Source organism: Copadichromis virginalis, linkage group LG20 (assembly GCF_057382275.1).
Source record: "Copadichromis virginalis isolate Kocher_CV1m ecotype Utaka linkage group LG20, C_Virginalis_male_GT1.1, whole genome shotgun sequence".
NCBI classification, from domain to species: Eukaryota; Metazoa; Chordata; class Actinopteri; order Cichliformes; family Cichlidae; genus Copadichromis; species Copadichromis virginalis.
Window position 1 is genome coordinate 6317922 of NC_140637.1, and position 27481 is coordinate 6345402.

Genomic DNA, 27481 nt, shown 5'->3' on the forward strand with positions numbered 1-27481 from the left:
AGACATTTTAAGAGATTAAAAAAAAAATGCTAAATCCGTCTTTAGTTAGCCTCTAAACTGTGCTGTAGCTGGTGCTCCCGGTGGTTAACTGTCTTTATTCGGTTCATTTATAGCACACGAAATGATTAAAAGAAAAGAAGAAATGACAAATCGAAAAGGTGTAGGTTGAAGCTACAGCGTATATAACACCTACCCATGATATAAAAGAAAAAGATCAAGACATAAGGAAAATTAAATTAACTTCATCTTTAACCTCTTATTAAAAAAAAAAATTAAACCCACCCCATGCCAAAAAGTGATTTTCTGTGTTTATATTGATAAATATAAACTGATAAAAAGGCAGTAGTCAAGAGGATTTACAAAGCCTTTATATATACATAAACTAAAGAAATGACCTGTTTTGCAAAGATCTTTATGACTGCTTTATTGTGCCTACTCTGTGTTCAACATTATCATCTGTCCAAACTTTTTTTTGGACACTTAAAATATCTGCTGTGTTCAACTTCTTGCGGTTTCTACTGCCCACTTGGCCAAGTGTGATGTGAAAATCACATTTCTACCTTCAATAAATCTTTTCACCTGGTTAAATAAGTACAAAACCTTTACCTTGTAAAAGAAGTGTTTCTTACTCTGCATAGCTTGTTATATGACGTGATATCATTTGTGAGATATAGGTGACAGTAAAGGCCAACAAGTCATTTAGAGCAGTTTCAGTTCTGGTAATCTTTCATTTATTTATTTATTTATTTATTGAGAAATACTGGAAATCCCTTTTTTGGCAGGTGACACTGGTGTGGTTAAAAACATGGCAAACACATGGTGATGTGCAGCCTGACAGCATATCTACATGACAGCAGAAGAATAATGCTATAAATTTTGAAGCTGCATGTAAACACATAAAGTGAATGTGGTCCTGTAAGGGATCTGTTATTTTTCCATCCAGTAACTATGAACAATATAAGGCAGCTGTTCTTTGTGCTTTTAGCCCAAATTTGCAATTCATGGGTGTAATCCAACTCAAGAATAAAAGCTCTTCAAGTACTGTGCTCCTATTTTCTTTGTAGGTGGGGTGTGTGTGCGCTTACAAATGCACACCAGCTGCTGCGGTTCAAACATACAGTCCATACTCCCACCTTGTGGCCAAACATTTTATTCATGACATATACATATACAGGTGACATTTTGATTTGGGGTTTTACAGTAGCACGTTTTCATAACAGTGTACCACTAAAGACCACAATGAGATGAAAAACATTAAGATTTTCACTTTCAGTTTATTCTGCACCACACAAATATTCATACAAATGGATCATAAATAAAAAAACAATTATACTTTAACCTGTAAAACATATACAAATATTTATATCTCAGGGAAAGTGGCCTACATTCCCATTAAAACTTTCTTAAATAAACATCTTAAATGGGAAAATCCAAGACCCTTACTGTCAATGAAGTATAATGACACACACACATAGACACACAAAAAAACCTCTCAAAGTGAGATACCCAAACACCACAAGTGAGAACCATCCGTTCAAATGGAATATGTGTGGTGAGGAAAAACCCAGCATGCTGAACACTGACACCATTTAGTTGCAGGAAACTGAAAAACTGACGTCCTTTGGGGATTTCAGTTTTCTTCCTTTGCGAGAGTGCACAATAACAATCAGTGGCTGAGTTGTTATACCAAACGAGGGAGACGTCTGCAGCTGTGCTGCACAAACATCCCAGATGTGCACGGAGTGATCACGCACACGCACAGTTTAAAGATTCAGACTGAAAAAGTCTGTCCTTTGACAAGTCAAAAGGGGAAAAAAACAGAGAAATCTCAAGCACAGACTTGTGGAGGTAAAACAATCACGTACACTACACTAAGGAAGTGCAACTTCCTTGCTTACCCTTTAAGCACAAACACCTCCCAATTATACATGTACATTGCAGTACTGCTGTAAAAACCGCAGCCTCCATTGCTGGCATTTAAGAGGCACCACACAAAAAACTGGAGGTTACATTGTTCTAAACAACTTTTGGCAGCAGCCATTAGTTAAGGGAAGGGGACTTCCCTCAGTATTTTTTTATTTATTTACTGTCTCCACCTACTGTAGGCTACAAGAATATTACGAGTGTGTTAAGAGGTGTTATGTGGTTCCTAAAAATGCTAATGATGCTCTTGAGGAAGTAACCTGATGTTCGAAACTGCATTTTGCACTGCTACGAATCCATTATTTCATGTGTTTACATTCAACATTTTAGGTTTCTGTCTTAACATGAAATAAGGGTCCACTTTTTTACATTCCAGTTTATCAGATGTTTTTATTTGGCTTTAATCTACGTCTGCATTACTCAGTACGGGATATTTACGACATTGTTCCAGGTTTCTAGGGTTGTACTATATGGCTACAGATCGTAATGTCCTTTCCAGCGAGTGTCTAATCTTTCACACCAGCGTCCATGGCTGAATAATTTATGTTTCCAGTCATGTTATAGATAGCATTACACTTGTGCCGCCAGGTACAGCCTCAGTTGTCCCACACTGCTCCATTCAAATGGCTGTGAGTGCCTGTCTCTGGTCAGGCGTCCACTGCAGCTGTTCCAGGCTTTCCTGGAGCATCTGTGCACAGCCGGATAATTCCATGTAGTGTAAGGCTGAGAAAATATCACTGAGTTTGGAGGAAGAGTGCTGGCTCCACAGCCTCAGCATCTGGTACTGCTTCTCCATGGAGCCGAGACTGAAACCAGTCTCCATCTCGACTCGTGCCATCTGCTGGTCAGTCACCTTAAGCAGACGCAAGAACTCCTTCCACCTATGCAAGGGCACCTCCTTGATGATCGCGTAGAGGACGATGGCCGGCCAGCGATCTGCGTGGTCATTTCGTCTGGCAACTGGAAGGAGAGAATAATTAACAGTCAGAGGACACAGGGCACTGAGCTGCTTGTTTTGCGTTAGTCTGAGGTTAAAATAATCTGTATTTATGTGAAATAGAGCATTTGCGCAGCAGTTCACCTCCTGTCTCAAACAAGTCAATTTTGCTGCTTCTAAGAGCTTCCTGTTTGTGACCACCCTGTTAGGATATCTGTGAGTCACTGTCGTCATCCATTTCCACGATTAGAGAAACTAATGTGAAATGATAAGCAGTGATAACAGCAAGTGTTTTTTAATGTTTTTTTCCCCTTACACTGGACTCACTGGCAAAAACTTTGGTCATGTTTAAGATCAGCATTGTTACAGTGTGCCGTACTGTGCAAATGTCTTGAGCCATCCATCATGGCTCAATATTTTGCAAAGAAAATAGCAAAGAGGTGCAAATATCCACAGAAATGCATTAAATAAGGGCAAAACAGAGTTAATTTGTTCTAATGAGCTTGAAAGTCAAGATTTTGTGTGACCACCTATATTATCTAACACAGCCTGAACTCTCTTAGGTATGCTTTACTGCACTTTCCTTAACTAGTCTTTGGGAATAGTTCCCCAGGCTTCTTGGAGCACATTCAAAGCTTTTCATTGGCTGCTTTTCATTCCGTTCTCTGTCACTGCTTCAATAACTTTGATGTTCAGGCTCTAGGAAAGCCGATCCGTGACCGATAGCCTTCTACTACGTGTTTTTCTATCCAGTATGCCTTTATTGCACTAACAGCGTGTTAAGCTGCGTGGACAACAACTGAAAAAAAAACAATTTTTTTGCTACGTTTTTTTTTTGTCTCTAATGTGTTAACACAACACTGATTCATTCCTTGAGTGAGGTGTCTTTTTTATGCTTGAGTGAGTCATAGGTCAGTGTGAAGTGGCAAAATAAACGAACCAAAAAAAATCGTCGGAAAATGATCAGAGTGAGAATGAGTGAAAAAGCAGCCAATGGCCAAAGACAGAACTTTGAAAGACCTTCAGAAAGCCTGAAGAACTACTGGTCAAGACTGCTTTAAAAGTCTGGCTCCTTGGAAGCAAGTATATAAAGAAATTAGGCATAATTCAAGACTTTAACTGATGATTTGCATATACTGACTCTAATAGAAAGCTTTTTTTAATGATTCAGTGTACACCTTGTAACAGTCACAATTGTGTGGTGTCTCTTTAAGACAATTTAAGTTAATGTTTAGTGATGTCACAAGTATGCGTCACTGCTCTCTGTAGAGTGTGGGAGAAACGTGCTTGCGCATGGATGTGGACTGACATGGACCTCATATATTTACCTTCCTAATTCAAAGTAATGTCACAGGTTGTAGGAACACTGTGTTTCATGTATGACAAGGCAGCAGCTGTTCAACCTTGTAAGGTAGGTGATGTGTGTGTCAATTAAAGGACACCACTGTGGAATTCCCAGTACCAGTGTGGTTGTGAGTTTTTGACTATCCTGAGTGTTTTCTGCCGCCTCCTCTCAACCACTGAATACAACCCACGTTATAACCTCCAACCAGCATTATGGTATATTCTGAAAAACTAATTAATTAATAAAGTAATTACTAATTAAGTAATTCAGAAGATATACAGAGAAATTTGACCACATTATATCAGCACTGGTCTGCTAAGTGGAAAAGCTTTCTCACTTTGTAATAACAGGACAACAACAGTCAAGAGACGTAATGATACAGAATACACAACGCAAATAAAAGTCCCATCTCAAGCTTATGAAGAGGAGAACAGAGCATAATCCTCACCCCAGTTCAAACAGCACAAAACTAAAAACAGGTTTTGATCTTAGCCGTGAATGCCAACAACAACATGACCTCACTAATAACTGCAGTTGTATTTAAAGCACACCTACAGGCTTGAAAGGCTTACATTGAATATCAGGAGTTTACCATATGACACAGTTAACAGGCACATGTGTTCACTATCTGACTTGCCATTTGACTTAATGTCACATTGCTGACTGATGCGAACGAGTAAGAACGCTGTATTTCCTAGTTTCCACCTCCACAGATGTGGTTCTGATAAACACTATGGTGAACAAGAAGAGATGAAAAAGTAAAAACAACAGCACTTATAGATAGTATACCGCGCTTCTATCAGATGGAAGAAACTGCAACAGCAACATTTTTTAATTTTACTAATATAATTCAATTAAACAATTTAGCAGTAGCAAAATAGCGCTTCCTTTTAACAACACAAGCAGACAAGCAGGTATTTGAAGGGGTAGCTATTCTCCTTAACGCTTTAGAAATATTGCTCGTTTAATGTTGATATTTTTAGTTTTTTAAAGTGTATGTCTTTTTCATTCATTGTAAAACAACTGAGAAATTTCCCCTGGTTTTATTCATCATACACTATAATCGTGGTATCATTATGTTTTGAAGGTAATCTGCTTGGATCACACTTTATCTGAAAGCATTTGTTAAATTGTGAAACAATGAAATTGAAAAAAAAAAGTATGCCAAATGCCACTTTTTCTGGCTATGACCTACTATCTACCACCTATTTAGGTGCGTCATAAAAACATGTGTCACTGATCATAAATGCTAATAACTTTACTGGAAAACTCAATGCTGAACACTTCCTCTTCTACAACTTTTCTCGCAGTTTTCACATCACTTATCTCAAACATTTACAGCCAAGCCCATCACACCCTCCAGCATTCAATACCTAAGTCTCACTTCGGATGAAGTCCACAGTCATTTAAATGAGGGGAGAAAGTTGAAGCGCTACGAACAATAGGTTTCACCTCCTCTCTAAATTAACACATTTCTTAAGTAATTCAGTGCAGCAGCATGCACCATCTCTACTGCTCACCACAGAAATAAAAAAAATCACACTGTGGTGTAGAAGCAAATTCTTAAGCAACTACATTATTTACCCAGCTTGTGCTGATTGGCCTGTTTTAAACTCCTAAGTGACCAAAAGATAACTCAGCCTTATAGTGTGTACTGTATAGAACTCATTTTGACTTGTCCTGAAGGACGTGATGCAATGACCCTAATCTTCTATCCATCTATCTAAATCTATATCAATATCTCTCTCTATATATATATATATCTATATGTATATAGGGAAAGAGAGAGATGTTTTTTTCCTGCCTACTTAAAGGATATAATATATACAGAAATGAATAAATGTTGAAAGTTGTTTATCCTTTTATGAGTCATATTGTCTCTGAAAATATGGCAAAAGCTTCCTTTGCACTTCATGTGTAAAAATATCTATAACACCACTGAGTTTCATTTGGTATGTGGTGTTCTTCTTAGCTGATAATCCCATGATTCTAGTAACAAAACTAGTATTTTCTGGGATCGTAGTAGTAGAAGTAGTAGCAGAAGAAATTATTTCCTGCTAAAATGTTGCAGATAAAGTCACATTTATCAGTTTTATATTGCCAGTTATGTCTTAAACCATAAATGGTTACATTTACCCTAAAGTGCAATACAATGGAAGCCTGTGCTGAAGGGCAGAGAAGGATTTCGTCTCTGAATATTTAATACCGAATGACAGAAAAAGAAATGCAGACTGTTTGATTGTTGGCTGTTCTCGAATTTGAGGTTTTTTATCCTTCTTCACTGAACTCCTATTAAAAGTAAGGAATATTTTAATCACTCCTTACATTGGGAATGAGGAAATGACTTTTGAGACTAAAATAAACTTTTCCGAGAATTCTGCAGGGGGTGTTTTTGTTTTGTTTTTTTAATTAGAAATCATCAACACATAATTAACAAAGTCCAGTATTTTGCATGTCGTGCATGTTAGCAAGAGATCAAATACTCAGATAGTCTTACCTATCTGGCCATTGACTGGCACGAGAGTGTTGATGTGGGTTGGATGTTCTGACATGGCTGGACTCTGATTGAGAGTCAACATGGGAGTTTCCTCAGAGAATGTAAGCGTCTTGAAAGAACAAACAAGACAGCATGAGTACAAACTTTGAAGTGCATGACAGGGATGACCAAAACTTTCTGCCTTTCTTGTGTGCTAATTATAAGCTAATGAGCTAATTATCTTGATGAACTATGTACAAGAAATTCTCACTGTGCACCTACAGTAAGTGTTCCTGCCTAGATTGCTATCTTTAAAGAAAACGAAGTGCATGAAACTGAGCACAAACCAGTGTGGTCGGGTTACTGCCTTGATGACTGGGTTGTTCTGTTAAAAAGGAAAGGAGATATTATCATTGAGTTTCCTGTCTGTTAGTCAAGACATGTTCAGTCACTAAGGCACATTTTTAAAACAGAACAAAATATGGATATTCTTCTATTTAATGCACAACTGGACAGTACATTTCACATTGTGAGGAGTAACATGAGAAAATTTGTCCTTGGTTGCGATGTGTCATAGTATCTTAACTTCCCAGAGGTCAAGTAATGTAAAGTGTAGTACTTTACATATTAGTACTTTACATGTAGTACTTTACATAACTTTGATATTAGCCATATGAAAACTACATGAATGTCCCCAGTCAATATCTACCGAACCGCTAAGTGCCTGTACTGTTTACTCTGTGTACTGTATATTAATGCTCAGTGGTAGTTGTAGAAATACTCTGATGAATAAAAGTGATTGTTCAATTCAAAGCACTTGAAAAATAGTAAAACCCTGCACTGAACAAAATACAATTAGGCAATAGAAAAAAAGGACTGACAAAAGTAACAAAAGTAACATTTAACCTTAAGGGTCAAATTTGTGCCATTACGTTTTAAAGAAGATAAAGTTACACAAATCTCATATGAAATGCAAACACTTCAAATGTGTACTTAAATACAACGCACAGGTACTTTGTTGGATTTATTTACTGCAGATTACCGTTCTTGGAGACTTCAGCCTCTTTCCTCCTCCTCCAGCAAAAACTGTCTTTGTGTTTGAATATCTTCATGGTGCAGATCAGCAGGAACCATGAGAGCAACACAAAGCTAATCACGAGAATCGCAAGAAAAATTCCTGCATTCCCCGCTGTGGACACAAAGATACACTCCACATCAATAAGTTCTGACGTAAGCATATTATGTCTTTATCCTCCATGTAAATTGGATAACAATCAGAGGCTGCTAAACCTGATAAAATGTCCTTAGCAAGTGTGATACATTATAAAACTAAACTACAAAACCAAGGGCAGTAAGTTAATGTATCAAATGTGTTGTCAAAATATAAAATGAGCACTAACGGTTACGTGGAATTTCTGTTATATAAGGATCTGATGGATTCGTGAAAGCCTTGGATGTTGAAACAAGAGCTTTGTTTGGAAAGGGAGTTGAAGTTGAGGCTGGTGTAACAGTTGTAGACATCAATCCTGTCGTACGATTAAAAAAAAGAAGCAAGTTTGGAATTACTTCTCAACATTAGTGGGTTATATAATGTGATGTAATCTTCTGGTATACATGGATAGACAACACAATGCGTTTGCATTAACATACTTTAAGAAAAATAACATTTTAAACTTTATTATTTATTATTCTTGGTGCTGGTGCATTTAGTAATCTGGCTCCGAGAGCCTCAGTTGTGTTTTTTAAGTAGTTGCAGATCAAATCTGAAGTACGGTCAGGAGGAATTTTTTCCATTCTTCTAAATAGAGCTGCTTTATCTCAGCAATATTTTTGGGGATGTGTGGACCAAAAAGCTTGAAAAGCAAACCCACAGTATCACATCTTGTTTTCAAATCTCCTTTTCCTAAAGATCTACTTGAATGCTTAGGGCTCATTGTTTTTGCTGGTTCTCCTAACCTTCAGAAGAAGTCAGTCAGACAAAATGACATACATAATTAAAGATTCACTTACTTTTGTTTGCCACTGTGGTTGGAGACACAACTGGAGTTGTAGATGGATTTGTCAAAGCTGCAGTATTCGTTGGCCTATAACATAAAAAAAACAGTATAGAAATCATCTGACAACACATATTTATCCTGACATTAAAAGCTAATGAAGCACCAACACAGGCAGTTATTTCTCCTGTCGTGTGTAAAAATGCATTCCAACATTAATCTGAGGTCCAGATTCAGACTGCATAATTCAAATGAATATATCTGCAAAAGTCAGTCTGTTAGTTTAAGTTCTCCTCTGTGTGCTTGCTTGCAGTGACTTATAGAGAGACTAAAAAAAACTAATCAAAGATTTTTCCATTGAAGGTTGACGTTTTCTAGCAGCATTGGAAAAACATTCAAACATTTTGCAACTAGGATGATCAGACCCCAGTTTGAGGAAAGCAATAATTTTTGTGTGTGACTCCGTGGGGACATGTTAGCAATGTTTTGAGGTAGTCAGAAATTTTCATTACCAATAACAGGTTACCAGATTTTAGTTTATTATGTAGAGGCCAAATTAATGACATTTAAAAGTAACTTTTCCAACGTTTACAAGTAAATGTAAGAATAAAGGGAAGACGAAGCTATGTTCTTATCATGTACTCCTTATATGATCCCATATTTCTCTTTATGTTATTTGTTCTGTCTGTTTGCATTTCAGTAGTAGGGATGAACGTTGATTTTTGAGTGGTTTTTTTTAGCTGACAATTCTATCATTGTCAGCTAATTGTCACTTCATGCTATATTTTTCCTAGTATGAACCTGAAGCATAATTATATCCAAAGAGGCAAAAACGCAAAGTGAAATAAACTTCCCTTTATTTTCTTTGTGGTTGTTTCAGTCTTTTCCACTAAAAGTCAGATGCCTTGTGACTTTTTGGTGGTGTCTTTCCCTGATGGGAGTAGCATTAGAAATTGAAAAATATTAAAAAGCCTTTCCTCCGTTTTTCACACAAGCTTAGTGAAAGCCAGACTTTTGCAAATCCTTTGCACTTGCACTTTCACTCAGTGCAAATGCAAATCCTGCAGAGTCAATCAATATGTGGGACATCGGGGACAAAGGACGGTCCCACATAATAAGAGACATCTTGTGACTCAATTTGTATCCTTAAAAAAGACATTATGGTACAGTGATCAGAAGAAATGGTTATAGAAATGTAAAGGTGGATGTCCAGGGGATCTGTCTATTCTTTAATACAAATGTGTAAAACTGGAAAACAGTGCTTGAAAAGCAACTCTAACCTGCCTATTATCAGGACTTTTGTCATCTGCAGGCATGTTATTTAGCACAGGTAGTCAAGGCCTCAGTCAAACCACAGGAAATATGGGAGGGGGAGAGAAATTTGTAACCATGTTTCCTCCATTCTAACAAAAAGACAACACGTCCCCTGCTGAAATCAGGCCATGTTTAACTCAACCACAAACATATTGTAGATCACATTTTAGTTAGCACTGACAAATAGTTGCCATTTATCTAGAGTAAGTTAGTGGCCCTCTAAACGTCACCAGAAGTTGATACACATTAAATGAACAAACATCACTGAACAAACACTGCAATTTTGGTGCATACCTGTAGACTGTATTCACATACAATACAGCGTAAGCTATCACCACAGTAAGTATATGTATTTTATATCATTGGCGCTTTCATTTGCAGTTCTGTGTTCTTGTCAGTCTGTCGCGAACAAAATTTAAGCACACTGTCTATGTTTTTTTGTTTATTTTCTGTTACATTGTAAAGTCTTCTACCTCCGGGGGTGTGGGCACTTCGTGTAGTAGTCAGCATTCCCTGAAAGGAACATAAGAGTAACTGTGAATGTAGGAATTTAAAGTGAGATTGTTATTATATTAGAAAATGAATCCGTTTGGCTGCAGTGAATATCAGTCTAATGCTTTAAAATCCTTTGAGGTTACTTACGTGGGCAGTGCGGGCAGGAACATATTGAACATTGCCGTGGATAAGATCCTGAATTGTAGTATCCCTCCATGCAGCCACACACTGTGCTCCTGTTAAAGGTGCAGGGCTCTATTACCACCTCATCATCTGGGGGAAAAGCAAAATACAGTGTTTCCATCTCAGTCCAAATAACTGAAAAACGCAGTCCCGATAAGGCCATGGGACCACATGTTGTTTTCTACTGTCACATTCTTTTCATCAATTAGCACATGAAATGATTTTTCCAAGTTCTGCTTCAATATTTTATGTGAAACTCAGTTGAAATGTAAACAGAAGGAATCAATATGTTAACGGCACGCTCAAACTGGTACGCACACAAATTCACGTGTTGTTGTTACAGTGCAAGTCTCCATGTAAAGTGAATACTCAAACTGGCACTGATGTTATTAGTGACATACAGTTACTATTATATTAGGATTTCCCACACTAAATATTTATTTCATTCCACTGCATCAAACTGGTTTAACAGAAATATTAGATCATTATAATTTGCTCATCATTAAAAGAGATCTTACATGCAGCGAAGAATAGCATTGTCTTTTATATGACCAAATAAACAGAAAACACCAGTCTACTGTTTTATTTTAGTCCACGTTTCTCTCTGTGGTTTTCCAGTGAAGGTGCCATCTTCACATGTTTTATATATTGAAATAACCAGAAAATATCCATCTGCTTTATTCTAGTCTAATTTGTACTTGAACGCTCCTTAAACTTTATCACACAAGCTGACAGTATGTGTAGCAGCAAACTGAAAATGAGCAGGATACTTACGATTACATGAGTCACACCTACGACATTTCTCTACGAAGTTTTCTACCTCCGTGAATGTGCCATGCTCACATTTCTTGCATTTGTACTTTTTAACTTGATCATCACAATCACCAACTTTATGATATCCTGGGGAAGACAGAGAGAAAGAGAAAGGTAACGAGTTAATGTGATATTTCCACAATGACTTCACGAAGGACAATAATTGTCAATAATAATCCTATGTATATCTTACCAGCTGGGCATAAATTGTAGCACGAATCATTAGTTTGTTCGATCCCCTCAGTTTGACTCTGTCCACAGGAAGTCAGTGCAAGCATCAGTGGGAAGACCTGAAACAAAAAAAATGAGGTCTGAAGATCTGAGGTGTTAAATGAGGGTTAAGGTGCTTGTGTGTGAGCAGGATTGACATTTCATCACAAAAGCTGAAACAAAATGACAGAAAGAGTAAAAATAATTGACTCTCATCAAGTCACTGGAGAGGAAAAACTTTTTAATTTGCATATATCATCAAAGAGGAACATGTTCATTGAAAATGTAAATGTTCCACTGCCATTAAAGGTTCAACACATTTTCTGAACTCTAGCATGCACATCGTGCAGCAGACAGTTGTTGTTCTACCAAAGCAGAATGACAGAAAAAAATATGCCAAGCAGATCAGTGGAGACTTGGTCCATTTTGAAGACAGAACGGAAAACATGTCAGAGTATTTGGACCATCCTCCACCCAGAGCCAATGAACTAAGACTCTTCTTGACCATCAGAGTTCTCACATACATGACGCATATTGCAAACCTCAGTCCAAAAACATCCTCATTTTCAAAACTTCCCCAATACATACTGATGAGATATGAACCTGATTGATTAATAACACTACTGTTAAATGTATAAGTAATGTTCGCACACGTCTGCAGTAGGTGAATATCCAAGCAGCTGTAGCTGTACTGCATGTTAAAATCTCTCTCTCTCTCTCTCTCTCTCTCTATATATATATATATATATATATATACACACACACCACTGAGTGAAAAAAAATATTCTCTCTACAAACGTCCGACACAAAGGTCAAATATTTCTGACTCGTAGGTGAGTGAGAAAAGTTCAGAAGAGGAAATCATCATATAAATAATATAATACAACCCTGCCCCACAGATTTGGCCCCACAGAAAAGAGATAAGTTGGAAAACTGTTGAGCGATAGGAAATGACAGGTCAGGGAGCCCAGTGCTACCAGCTTACCGGACTATTCTTCCAGTTTTACACACTGTGGGCTTCTTCATCTTCCTTTTCCTAAACCCCAAAACACTTATATTTATGGATTTATTTATTTATTGGCTGCCCAATGATAACACATAAAACAAAGGGAATCCTTCTGCTAACTTTTCCCCTACATCTGTGATTATTTAGATCCCTGAAATATAGCTTGCAGTATTGTTAAAAGTTCTTCATCTGTGACTCTCCTCTCATTGTTGTGAGTTATTGTCTATTTTCAATTGAGTGATTTCAGTCTCTCAAAGGTAAACCTTAAGAAACCTATTGGCCGTTGTCTTTACATTTATTATTTATTTATTTATTTATTATGACAAGAACCTTGCGATCTTTAAGGTGGGTAAATGTGAATAATGCAAAAAGAGAAAGTAAATAATCATTAGATACAGCTCATGTAAAAGTATCAAGTTATTAAACGTCACGGTCTCACTGCACCCAGAGCTGCAAGACCACAAAAGATAATCCCAGTAATCTACAGAACGTCTTCCCTTCATTCATCCACATACAACTACATGTCACTACAGCCTTAACGATTTTGCAGCAACTAACGTACACACGCTACATATGGAGCTCTTATTGCAAACAATAAAAACAGAAGCCACAACAGTGAGGATGTACACTAGCTGTAGTCATGGCAGCAATGAGATTTACGGCCACTCAAGAATATACGCAGGAAAATATTACAAATAATCATAAATATTTATCTTGCAGTCATTAAGACATAACGTTTGCTTCCTCTAATCCAAACATAATCTTTTCCGATAGTTCCCATCACAATGAATAATGAAAATCCACTCAGAGGAAACTGCATTAAAGCACCCTTGAAATTAAACACGCAGATGATCCAGATCAAACCTATGAACAGAATTACTTACCAAGACAAAGTTCATTTTGGGAGAGCAGGCAGTGTGGAAGTTAAACAACCAACTTATGCTGAAATTCACTCATTTGAAAGCAAAACAATGTCGTTTTCAGCAGCAGGACGAGGCACTCTGACTGAGCTGAGGTGTAGATTTCCTTTAAAGCTGACTCAAATTAACGGTTTTAGGAAGGCTTTGTTTGTGCGAGTGTGTGTGTGTGTGAGTGTGTTTGTGGGTCAGGGCTTTCAGTTCTTTGGAGTGTTCAGAGAAGTGTTGCGAGAAACAGGAAACAAAGTCAGATGTAACCACCCACCCCTTACAGACACACGCATACGCACATAGTGACAGTGTAATTCCACTGAATCTCAGTGATAATGATGTGGTTCAGACAAAAGCCCTGGTGACATACATGGGGATATTTCACAAGCTGGACAGTGTGGTTAGATCTGATGGTGGTGCGGAGTGGGGCATGTAAGAGGAGGTGTTGTACACCGTGAAGGTGTTGGCCATGTTACCGGCTCTAAAGCAACCTACTTTTCATTCAAACTTCAAAAGAAGAGAGAAAAAAGAAGGATGGGACCACAATGAGAATCAAACAAATGTGGTTAACTCAGTTGTTTATCATATCAGAGGAGAGAATATTGACTCTTCCTCTTTTAATCCGACATATAAATCTACACCAGTCACATTTTATTGGTTCACAAATTCTGTTCAGCGTGTGTTTTGACAATTTAACTGAACGCCACACTTATGTAAAGGACTGAAAAAATACACCAAAAAAGAAGTATACAGGTTTAAAAATAGAATTTATAATCCAAAGGAATACATTGTTCATATGGCATGGAGTGCTGACTAAGACTTCAGTGTAAATCAAAAAACACAGCCAAGCCTTTTTCAAGTTTGAGAAAGAGCAATGCAATATGCAATAAATAAAATAATGCTTTCCAAAATAAATCCAGGAACTATCAGTGCATCAGGCATTTGGCTTCCTGCTGTAGACACAAAGACACACTGATGTAAGGATGCTACATTCAAAAAGGGGGAAATTTGAGACTTACAAAAATATCCAAAAACATCCATCTCTTTTATAATGTGTCAATACATTTGATCTAATGAGTCATAAAGCGCTGAGGTGGGAGTTAAAAAAGACTACATGAGCAGTAATAACGTCCAGTGGTTTTTAACTCACTAATAGTCATACGAAACTCGATTAATCTGAAGATCTGAAGCATTCATCAAAGCTTTTGATGTTGAAGCTGGAGCTACAGTTGGAGCATCCATCCGCCTATCCATGTACTGCACAAACCCACAGGTACATGGATAGACGGATGGATGCCTAGGTGTTGTCAACCTAGTCGAGAGACTTGTTGGACCAGTAACAGAAAGAGAAAGCCAGCAAACATTGTGTAATAATGCGATCTGACTACATTATACTCTTTTCTGTATTTATTGAACACACTGATTTATCATTCAAGATGCTGGTTGATAATATTCTTTGCCAGCAGGACATTTTAATCATTTCCAGGTCAGATCTGCACTCTGAATTTGGATCCTTCTTTCATGAAGATCGGCTTTAGCTCAGCAACAATCTTGGGATGTGTGGTGCTAAAAGGCTCTTAAAGTTAATCCTCAGCATCACAATGTTTTTTAAGTATCCTTCATTGTACAATTTATATTTGAATGATTAAGATCCATTTTCTTTCATCTTACCTGCTTTCTACCAAATGTCAGAAATCCCACTTAGACACTCTCCAAGTTCTCCCCAGTGATGGTAGCAACAAGTACTGTTAATGTCTGAATAACATATTCACTATAGAGAAGAACAATGCAATGGGTTGTTGTTTTTTTTGTTAATCCATAAAATAAATGATGTTTTGTAATTGTAACTTAGATAAAGATTTGGCCATGCTTTAAGAGAAACTGTACAGCTGTGGATAGATATGTAAATGATGCGTTAGCACATTTCCTCCTGCATTCTGGTTCAATCTGGTTCAATCTGATATGCTGTCCTATAAATAAGGAAAGAGACTGGTATTGTCAACACAGGAAGCTGATGGCATATCTCAAAAGGTGTTAAGAGATAGCAAAGCCCTGATATGAAGACTCGAATGGTTACTGCTCCTAGAATGGAGCGTCCTCCGAGATGCAGAGGAAGCAGAAGATCCGGGGAGCCTGTTTACTCTTTAAGAACAATGTGTGAAACTAGCATTTCGCATGCGGTTTGTGAGTTAGCCAGGTAACCCATAACCTTCGTATTATTAGACACATTTGGCACTGCTCATCACCACGGTTAATCATGCCCACAGTCAAACCACAGGAGCAGTGAGTGCACAAGAGATGTGCATGGAGATTAAATTTGCAAACGTGTTTCCTCCATTTTGACTAAAAAGCCTAAAGAAAACATGAAATGCTCGACTCAACCACAAATATATTTAGATCAGAATTTAAAAGCAATTAAAAGTGTTTTTCTAGTTCATGCAAACCCTTTGAAGTCATAAAACTTTGCCTGTACCGTCTTCTACCTTTGGCATTGCTGGCAATTCTTTCTTTAGTGAGCATTCTCTGAAAGGAAAATGAAGGTGGCTGAATTCATATACAGTGGGGCAAAAAAGTATTTAGTCAGCCACCGATTGTGCAAGTTCCCCCACCTAAAATGATGACAGAGGTCAGTAATTTGCACCAGAGGTACACTTCAACTGTGAGAGACAGAATGTGAAAAAAAAAATCCATGAATCCACATGGTAGGATTTGTAAAGAATTTATTCGTAAATCAGGGTGGAAAATAAGTATTTGGTCAATAACAAAAATACAACTCAATACTTTGTAACATAACCTTTGTTGGCAATAACAGAGGTCAAACGTTTACTATAGGTCTTTACCAGGTTTGCACACACAGTAGCTGGTATTTTGGCCCATTCCTCCATGCAGATCTTCTCGAGAACAGTGATGTTTTGGGGCTGTCGCCGAGCAACACGGACTTTCAACTCCCGCCACAGATTTTCTATGGGGTTGAGGTTTGGAGACTGGCTAGGCCACTCCAGGACTTTCAAATGCTTCTTACGGAGCCACTCCTTTGTTGCCCGGGCGGTGTGTTTTGGATCATTGTCATGTTGGAAGACCCAGCCTCGTTTCTTCTTCAGAGTTCTCACTGATGGAAGGAGGTTTTGGCTCAAAATCTCACGATACATGGCCCCATTCATTCTGTCCTTAACACGGATCAGTCGTCCTGTCCCCTTGGCAGAAAAACAGCCCCATAGCATGATGTTTCCACCCCCATGCTTCACAGTAGGTATGGTGTTCTTGGGATGCAACTCAGTATTCTTCTTCCTCCAAACACAACAAGTTGAGTTTATACCAAAAAGTTCTACTTTGGTTTCATCTGACCACATGACATTCTCCCAATCCTCTGCTGTATCATCCATGTGCTCTCTGGCAAACTTCAGACGGGCCTGGACATGCACTGGCTTCAGCAGCGGAACACGTCTGGCACTGCGGGATTTGATTCCCTGCCGTTGTAGTGTGTTACTGATGGTGACCTTTGTTACTTTGGTCCCAGCTCTCTGCAGGTCATTCACCAGGTCCCCCCGTGTGGTTCTGGGATCTTTGCTCACCGTTCTCATGATCATTTTGACCCCACGGGATGAGATCTTGCGTGGAGCCCCAGATCGTGGGAGATTATCAGTGGTCTTGTATGTCTTCCATTTTCTGATGATTGCTCCCACAGTTGATTTTTTCACACCAAGCTGCTTGCCTATTGTAGATTCACTCTTCCCAGTCTGGTGCAGGTCTACAATACTTTTCCTGGTGTCCTTCGAAAGCTCTTTGGTCTTGGCCATGGCGGAGTTTGGAGTCTGACTGTTTGAGGCTGTGGACAGGTGTCTTTTATACAGATGATGAGTTCAAACAGGTGCCATTCATACAGGTAACGAGTGGGGGACAGAAAAGCTTCTTACAGAAGATGTTACAGGTCTGTGAGAGCCAGAGATTTTCCTTGTTTGAGGTGACCAAATACTTATTTTCCACCCTGATTTACGAATAAATTCTTTACAAATCCTACCATGTGGATTCATGGATTTTTTTTTCACATTCTGTCTCTCACAGTTGAAGTGTACCTCTGGTGCAAATTACTGACCTCTGTCATCATTTTAAGTGGGGGAACTTGCACAATCGGTGGCTGACTAAATACTTTTTTGCCCCACTTTAATCATTTATTTATTTATTTATTTTAAGTGACAGAGTTACTGCATTATGTAAGCCAGCATATGAACATTAGTTCATTGGACATTTTGGGTATTTTCTAAATGATATAATTACACCGCAAAGTCTCTAGCCCAATACTCTGCCTGTTCATAATGAAACACAAGTCTGACAAGATTTCCCAGACTCAACAGATTTCATTCAAGAGTTCTGACTTCAAAAAACGGTTGAATGCGATCACCAAAATATCATTGTGAAAGGTTGCAGGAACAAAAGAGCATATTATACTATGTGTGTAGTCAGATTTAACTCCAGATCCTCTTACATTTTCTCACACTACCACATGCGTCTATTCACTGGAAGCAGGATACTTACAAACACATGACTCACACTTTACATTTCCCCGTAGGGTTTTTCATTTCCATGTAGGTGCCATCTTTTGCCCCATCTTTTGAATCTGTACGTTTCAATTGGCTCGTCACAGGTACCATCTTTATGACAACCTGGGACAGAGAGAGAGAAAAGAGGAAAGTTAGTGTTTTACTTCAGGTGTGCACAATTTGTAACGTGAACCATTAGTTTGTTCTGTCCTCTCAGTCCATAAACAAATGCCTGCAAATACAGAGCAAACTGAGCAGGCACTGTTAATAAAAGTGGGGCAAAATTCTCCCATAATACTGACAAAGGTTTATTTTGTGTTTTTATGACTGTAGAGTCCTGTGAAAATTCTTTCAAATGACTGTAGAAATTGTTGTTTTTAGAGCAGTGAGACTATGACAGAGGATCCCAATAATTAAAAAGCCTTCTTTGCCTCAGTTACCTCCATGTGTCTGCTGTCACCTTTAAACACTGCAGCCTTAACATTTACCTGCCAAATGCAGTTACATAGGAGGCTTCATATTAACACTAAAAATGAAGAAGATAACAGTGTGGATGTACACTAGCTGTTGTAATAACAGCAATACGATTTACAGTTACTCAAGAACAGACAAAATAAAAATACTACACTTAATAAACAGCAGACTTTCTTAGTCCAAATAACTGGAATACACAGCTCTGACAAGGCCACAGGACTACATGTTGTTTTCTCAGTCAGTGTCTTTTCATTAGTTTTAGTTTTAGTGGCAAAAAAGGTCATTTCTAAATGCTGTGCCAATATTCATGTGGTCAAGAGTCTCAGTTAGCATCCTCTCAAAATGATACTCTGCGGATTATTTGTAAGATACAATATTAAGGCCGTCATAATATACTCATCATGAAAAGAGATCATTTTGGTCAAATTTAAATTTGATCCCCCTTCAGCTTTATCACACATACTGACAGCACACATCACAGTTAATGGAAGATGAGTAGGATCCTTACACTCACAGACGCTACACCTGAGATATTTCTCTCTATGAAGATATTTTATATATTGAAATAACCAGAAAATACCTGTCTGTCATATTTCAGTCCAATTTAACTTGAAAACACCTTAAACTTTATCACACAAGCTGACAGTATGTGTAGCAGCAAACTGAAAATGAGCAGGATACTTACAACTATGAGTCACACCTACGACATTTCTCTATGATGTTTTCTACCTATGTGAATGTGCCATGCTCACATTTCTTGCATTTTTACTTTTTAACTTGATCATCACAATCATCAACGTTATGATATCCTGAGAAAGACAGAGAGAAGGAGAAAGGTAACGAGTTAATGTGATATTTCCACAATAACTTCACGAAGGCCAATTATTGGCAATAATGTTCCTCATTATATCTTACCAGCTGGGCACAAATTGTAACATGAACCATCAGTTTGTTCGATCCTCTCAGTGTGAAATCCACAGGAAATCAGTGCAAGTATCAGTGGGAACATTTGGTCACAAAAGCTGAAACAAAAAGACAGAAAGAGTAATAATGATTGACTCTTGCCAAGAAACTGGAGAGGAAAAACTTGTTTTTTAATTTCAATAACTTTTTAGGGAGACTGAAAATATGGGAAACATATTCTATAAAATTCTAGACTTTCCACTGACAATCAAAGTTTAACATATCTTCTGAACTTTAGCAATAACGTCCGAGAAACACACAACACAGGGAGTTTTTAGGACATCCTGATAATAATGAATTACAGTAGTCCAGCCTAGAAGTAATAGATGCACGAACCAGTTTTTCAGCATCACTCTGAGTTTCTAATTTCAAAAATATTACACAAGTGGAAAAAAGCAGTCCTACATATGTGCTTATTATGCACACTGAAGCACATACAAACATTACTCTAATATCTGTACACTTTCACAGTAGGTGAATATCTGGTAGCTGTGCTGTGAGGCCTCAAGAGATTAAGAAAGCTAAAATCTATGCAAATACATACCAGGGAACACAAACCCTTGTCTAAAGTAAAACAATGCTATTCTCTCTACAGAAGTCCATCACAAAGGTCAAATATTTTCAGACACAGGTGAGAGAGAAGAATTCAGGAGAGGAAAACTGATCATACAAACAATATAGATTTTTTTAAAAAAACCCTTGTGATATGGGCTGCACTGTTGAGTGATAGGAGATGACAGGTCTGAGAGCCCAGTGATACCAGCTTACTGGAATATTCTTCCAGTTTTACTTTTCTTCATCCTCCTCTTCCTAAACCTGAACACTTATATTTATGGATGTTGGCTGCCCAATAATAACATATAAAACACAGGTAATCCTTCTGCTAACTTTTTACATTAGATACAGATTATTTACGTCTCTGAAATATGACTTGCAGTTGTACTGTTAGAGGTTCTTCCTGCATTACTATCTTCTAATTATTGTGACAGATTATTGTATATTTTCAGCACAAACGCACCAGGTAAAATCTAAAATTTGAAATAAGCAAACAAAAGATGAATCAATGAATCAAAACTCTGGCACAACGGTAAACTTAACACAAAGGAAAACGAGACAAAGACTGAACATCAAGGAACATATTATTAGAGAAAGAATAAACTGGAACTCGTGTAATAACTACAAACAGACACTGAAATGCAAAAGGTGACAAACCAAGAAAACCTGTGAACAGAACAACCCGTTCTCACTCCGCGGGAGCGTCATTGCACTGGATTCCAGCCATAACCCGCCGCGTACCATAAGAACGCCGAAGGTCTCCTTTCGCGTTCCTCCGGAACGCCGCGGGACGTGACAAAACGTCGACATGTTACGCCTCGGGAGTGAGAACGCTCTGCAACAGAAACATGGCAAAACCAAATAGCAAACATCAATTAGAAATGAAACTCATAGCTCCAAAAACACTACATGAACTAAAACTCAAGCAAAAAGTATTTAACAATAAACACAACCTAAAGGTCTGCTAGGTCCAGGACCAATGACAAAAAATATGCAGTTACACTTGGAGCTTCAATAACAACACTAAAAATGGAAACCTAAACAGTGAAGATGAACTAGCTGTAGGACTGACAGCAATGTGATTTACAGTCACTCAAACTCTCAAATTTAACAATTAGTCACAATTAACAGATAAATACAACAAGTTATCTTGCAGTCATAAAGACATAATGTTTGTATCCGCTTATTCAATCACAATCCTTTCCAATAGTTCCCATAACAATTAATAATTCAAAAACGTTCAAATGAAAACTGCATTTAGAAAAACACTGTTTTTCTCAATCCAGCTCAAACCTATAAAAAAAAGTATTACTTACCAGGGCAAGATTCATCTTTGGGGTTTTAAGTTTGAGGAAGACTCTGATTGTGTGAATGTGTGATCGTGATTGGGGGTACGAGGTTTCAGTTCCTTGGGGTGTCTTCAAAGAAGTGTCAATAAAAGCAGGAAATAAGGTCAGATCATGTGACAACCCACCAGGAACAGTGGTGGAGTTAGGTAAGCAGTTAGATCTGTGGTGGGGTAGTGTTGGGGACTGTTGAGTATAAGAGGGCTGCTACACTGTGAACATGTTACCTATCTTATTGGCTTTAAAACAACCTCTTTCTCATTAACCTCTTTTTATTATAGAAATCTATTACATTTACTATATTGACTCTTCCTTTTTTATTCCAACATAAAAGTCTACTTTGCTGTTAGCATTCGTCTGCTGCAGTAAACCTCAACTATAATCCAAAAAGTGCTTCACTGTTCATTCAAACACAAGAACATATGTGGGTATAGTTGTCATTTAGTTCCTAATTTTATTTTATTTTTTAAATGCAATCACTTTCAGGTAACTTAACACTCTCTCCAATCAACTTTTCATTGTTCCAAATATCTGTTTATAACCTCTTTGACAGTTTAACCGAGCACCACACTTTTGTCAAGAGGTGTGAAGTTACACCTTCAAGAGGCATATATTCAGAATTTATATTTAGAATACGAATAAATATAGTTTTTAAATGACATGAGGTGCTAGCAAGATGTCCAGTACTAATAAAAAGATGGTACACATCTTCAAGAAGACATGGTTTTCTTTATTTTCTGCTAAATCAGGTTGAAAAGCAACGTTTTTTTAAGCAATTTGAGCCCTAACATAATGCTAGGGCGGTAATATGGACCTATACAAGGCTGCGTCCTACAACGTGCGCAGCGCGGTCCGAAAGGCAAAGCGGAGCTACGGGGAAAAACTAGAGTCACAGCTACGACAGTGCGACTCTAGGAGCCTGTGGAAAGGACTGCGGACTATAACGGACTATAAACGACCAGCTTCTTCAATGATGAATGCAGATGCTTCACTGGCTGATGAGCTGAACACGTTTTATGCTCGCTTCGACGCCGCAGCAATTAAAACAACAAACGCACTGCGCGCGCTCGGAGTGCACTAGTGAAGAAAATGCATTCGTCATCACAGAGCATGCCGTGAGGAACACCTTCAGGAGGGTGAACACCAGGAAGGCAGCAGGACCAGATGCAATCCCTGGCCGGGTCCTTAGAGCCTGCGCTGATCAACTAGCACCAGTGTTCACAGAGATCTTCAACCTCTCCCTGGCCCAAGCTGTGGTTCCCACGTGCTTCAAACAGTCCATTATTGTCCCTGTTCCAAAGAAACAACAGCCCGCTTGCCACAATGACTACCGTCCAGTAGCACTGACTTCAATTGTGATGAAGTGTTTTGAAAGACTGATGAGAGATCACATCACTTCTTCACTTCCTCCCACCATCGACTCACTTCAGTTTGCTTACCGGACTAATCGTTCCACAGACGATGCCATATCTCACCTGCTCCACACATCCCTGAGTCACCTGGACACTGGCAGAGGGAATTATGTTAGGATGCTGTTCGTGGACTACAGTTCAGCATTCAACACAATAATTCCCTCTAAGCTTTTCACCAAGTTGACGGATCTAGGACTCAGCTCATCACTGTGTCAGTGGATCCTCAACTTCCTCACAGACAGACCCCAATCAGTGAGGGTGGGGAAACAAGTCTCCCCTGCCATCTCACTCAGCACTGGAGTGCCTCAGGGCTGTGTTTTAAGCCCCCTGCTGTACTCACTGTACACTTATGACTGTGTAGCCACATCCGACACCACCTCCATTGTCAAGTTTGCTGACGACACTGCTATTGTGGGCCTGATCTCCGACAACATCGAGACGGCCTACCTGGAGGAGATTAGGAACCTGGAGACCTGGTGCCAGGAGAATAACCTCCTCCTAAACATCAGCAAGACTAAGGAGCTGATCGTGGACTTCACTACAAAGCAGGCGAGGAATTACAAACCCCTCATCATCAGTGGCACGCCAGTGGAGAGAGTGGACAGTTTCCGATACCTGGGTGTCCACATCACTCAGGACCTGTCATGGTCCTGTCACATCAACACCCTGGTTAAGAAAGCCCGTCAGCGTCTCTTCTTCCTCAGAAGACTTAGAGACTTCCATCTGCCACTGAAGGTGCTCAAGAACTTCTACTCCTGCACCATCGAGAGCGTCCTGACGGCAAACGTCTGCACCTGGTTTGGGAACAGCACCAAGCAGGACAGACGAGATCTGCAAAGGGTGGTGCGCTCGGCAGAACGCATCATTCAATCAGAGCTCCCTGTCCTGCTGTCCATCTACACCAAGCGGTGCAAGTCCAAAGCTAGGAAGATTATGATGGACCTCTCCCATCCCAACAATGGACTCTTCTCACTGTTGAGGTCTGGGAAGCGCTTCCGCTCCCTTAAGGCCAAAACAGAGAGAATGAGGAGGAGCTTCTTCCCCCAGGCTATTCGGGGCCTGAACCAGGTGTAGGACTGGACTCTCCCAAACACGTCACTACAAGACTGGACTCTCACACACGTCACCACACGCACCACCACACATTTCCTATAATCCTATAATTCCTATAATTTATAATCCTTATCTTTATAATCTCTCCTGCTGTTTGCACATTCTTTACTGTAAATTCCTAAGTTAATTTGTAAATTTTTGTAGTAAACTGTAAATTATAAATATTGTAAAACTTTTCTTCTGTCATTTAATGGTCGGGCATTGTACAGCTACAAGCATTTCACCCCCATGTCATACTGTGTATGGTTGTGTGTGTGTGACAAATAAAATTTGAATTTGAATTTGAATTTGCTTAGTCATTTCAATGTTTCTGACTACATTTCTGTGTAAATTACACAATACAGCATAACCTCTTTTTTCAAGGCCAGTTGTGTTGCAGTTTGAGAAAGAACAACATATCAGGCACAGAAATAAAATATGACTTTTCAACATAAAAGCAGAAGCCATAATTACACCAGTCACCAAAACATGTGCAAGAAAAGGCATTTGGCTCCCTGCTGTAGACACAAAGACACTCTGACATTACTATATTAATTAGTTAGTAAAGCAACCTTAACCTGCCTGTTATGAGTACTTCTGGTATCTATCAACGTGTTATTCACCACAGGTACTTACATCCTCAGTCTAACCACAGGAAGAGTGAGTGCACAAGAGATACAAGACATATGTGGGGAAATGATGTTAAATTTGCAAACGTGTTTCCTTCATTCTAGCAAAAAGCCAACATGTCCATTGCTGAAATCAGGGCATGCTCAACTCAACCACAAACATATTTTAGATCAAAATTTAAAAGCAGTTAATAGTCAAACAGTGTTTTTGTAGTCAGTGCAAATGTTTCGCTCACCAAAGATATTACCTGTAAAGTCATAAAACACACAAAAAACGTATAGTCACACTTGATAGACAGCAATAACAAATCGATCCAATTCATTTTGATTACATTGTGGTCAAGTAATCATCAATCAGCAATATTAATGACGTGTGCTTAACATTAATATACAATACTGTAAGCCATCAATGCAGTAAGTACAAATATGATTGCTGTCTTCAATTGCAGTTCTCTGCTCTTTTCAGTCTGTTAAAAAAAAATCTCAACATGTTCGATATTTTTTCTCTGTTACATCATACAATCTTCAACAATAAAATGCATATAAAGGTGACTATTCACTTGGTCTTGTGTGTTTTAGTGCTGAAAGTCTGACAAATTTTAATTTATATTTTCATACCCATGCAACTGCATGCTTTACATAAAAAATTGCAAAATTTAATATGATCCAATTTCTAACAATGGGATTTCAGTCTGTCAAACTACTAAACTTTAAGAAAATGCTATTTTGATTTTGCATTTATTTTTCATTATTGTAAACTAAACATGTATAAGTAAAAACAAATACAATTTAAATAATTACCTGTAAATTTATAGAGTGATAATTAAAGACACTTGATTAACAGATCATTAAAGTTCCTCTGTAAAAGCAGATGTTTTGGCATTTTGCAGGTCTGGAGCGTTAACAGGATAGGAGGAAAGAATCAATAATTGCAGTTCATCATTGTGGGCAAGGTTATAATATCATATCCAAACAACCTGAAGGCCATGCTTCTGCAGCATATCAATACTAGGGCTGCCACGATTAGTGGACTAGTCACAATTACATTGACTATTAAAATCGTTGAAGACTAATTTAATAGTCGACGTCGTTTGAAGCTTTGCAAGATCCTTCAGAGGCTGCATTTGTAGGCCAATTACATTACATCGACGCGGCGAAGCCTGCGCAAATTCGAATACTCGCCCAAATGTGTCCAAAAAATTCGTCCTTCATTTCCCCAAATTTGAAGGATGGGTCCTTCGTGGCCCAACCTATCCCAGAATTCATAGCGCAGCCCAGCCGACAGACCACGTGACTTTCGCGCATTGCATTGCGCATTGGGTACGAGTGGCAGCAAAATCAAAACACTGCATCAAGCACTAGCATTTCCAGCAATCATTAATTCTGTGGTTTTAATCCCTACTTGCATTTTATTTGTCCCAAGAACAGTTATGTACAAAACGAAGGAGAACACGACAGGTCCGTACAAAGACAGACTTGACAAAAAGGCCAAAAACGAGGTAAAAATCAAAGGAGTGAAAGGGTTAGACCCATACGAGTATACAGAGTGGACTAAAGACGTTAGCGTGCTGCCCAACTTTCTTCACGCGCATATTTATTATTATATGGTCCTAACTGTGAGTGCATACACTCACAAAATGTTTAGTAACTTCAGATGCCTACAACAAGCACAGGTCCAGTTTACTTTGATGATTTGGACTATCCCATTTCACAGCTGTTGTTACATTTTTTTCTTTATCTCCTGTACAGACCAACGCAATCTATTTGTCGTTTCAGGTTGTAGTATTACACAACATTTTCAGATCCAATAGAAATAAAATAAGTGTTTCATAATTCTTTCAATTTATTGCCTTTATTTATAACTGGCATGTTTCATTCTATTATAAAATCTTACAAGAAAGAGGCAAAATTGTATTCCATTGTGCTTTATTAGCTGCTTTGGTGAAAAACAAATCAACAATGCAAAAAAAAAACCACATTTCAAAACATACTGGAAAGCAGTTAGTCATCACTTGATTGCTACAACACTTGGGCACATATATGCGGGACTTTTCGTGGCTGTTTTGATATCGCTCTCCCTCTTAACCGATCAAATCTCGCTGTGGTAGCAGCTTTAAACTCGGTATGACCCAGGTTGATAGAGGGTGCCCAGTCTGGATCGCATTCCAGCATTTTGTAGGCTGGTTTTCCTACAAAACAACAAACATTAGCCTGCAAAGCCACCGCGAACAAAGCAGCATAGCGCAGCAAATTCAATTCAAATCAATATAAGACTTATTTGTAACCTACTCAATAATTATGTTATGATAAATTACGTAATAACAACAACAAAAGGCTCACCTTTGTGGAAATGCTTGAAGCAGACTAACAAGTGAGCTGGAGTGTTCTGGAATGTTATATTTGCTCTTCGAATGGCTGCAATCCAGGCCATCCGTCACCTCGTTGTTACTTCAGAAACATGGCTCGAACAATTTTTCTTCCACGACGGAATCCGATAAAAACATCTCTCTTTACCGGTCGGCTTCCCGTGGCTGTCATGCGACCGGCTATTGCGGTTAATAATATAACAGCTTCTTGCCATTCTTTGTGTTTCTTTTTATCGCTGTGTGACTGTTTTCTTGTGAAAGCCTGCGTGCGCTAGTACCACTTGCCACTCGTGCCTACAATCCTTTGCGGTTTTGTCACATTTTCAAGCTCTATTCCAGTTTTCAACAATGGCGGCAGCTACTTCGTTTTAATATTACTCCAACTACTCTTTCTGGGTCACAAAATAAACGTTTAACATATTTTCAGGCGAGAATGTAGCTGTGTAAACTTCAAATATCTGCTTGGTTTATCAAGACATGACATATTTGCAAAAGTGCTCCG

General features: G+C 38.5%; 1 protein-coding gene across 3 annotated transcripts; it reads right to left on the minus strand.

Moving 5' to 3' along the window:
• Positions 1-1134: 1134 nt before the first annotated feature.
• Positions 1135-21978, minus strand: LOC146684157 (tumor necrosis factor receptor superfamily member 1A). 3 transcript variants are annotated; one of them, XM_085443530.1, is made up of 14 exons: positions 20792-21978; positions 19532-19638; positions 19302-19425; positions 18138-18265; positions 11674-11770; positions 11442-11567; positions 10632-10757; positions 10463-10502; positions 8692-8765; positions 8082-8207; positions 7724-7870; positions 7029-7066; positions 6703-6811; positions 1135-2883 (listed from the first exon to the last, which is right to left on the minus strand). In XM_085443530.1, the coding sequence occupies exons 5-14, from the start codon at positions 11756-11758 to the stop codon at positions 2543-2545; spliced, it is 1212 nt and encodes a 403-aa protein (XP_085299656.1). In that variant the 5' UTR covers positions 11759-11770; positions 18138-18265; positions 19302-19425; positions 19532-19638; positions 20792-21978; the 3' UTR covers positions 1135-2542. The 3 variants fall into 3 exon arrangements, with proteins under 3 accessions (XP_085299656.1, XP_085299658.1, XP_085299655.1); XM_085443532.1 differs by lacking the exon at positions 20792-21978 and having other exon boundaries at positions 19532-19700; XM_085443529.1 differs by lacking the exons at positions 18138-18265; positions 19302-19425; positions 19532-19638; positions 20792-21978 and adding an exon at positions 13581-13793.
• Between the last annotated feature and the right edge of the window lie 5503 nt (positions 21979-27481).

What these genes read in the sequence shown, in the direction of transcription:
- LOC146684157 (XM_085443529.1), bottom strand. An exon ending in AAGTGCCCACACCCCCGGAG is followed by an intron (nt 8,766 to 10,462) that starts GTAGAAGACTTT and finishes TTTATGTTATAG; the next exon opens with GCCAACGAATACTGCAGCTT. An exon ending in AACCACAGTGGCAAACAAAA is followed by an intron (nt 8,208 to 8,691) that starts GTAAGTGAATCT and finishes ATCGTACGACAG; the next exon opens with GATTGATGTCTACAACTGTT.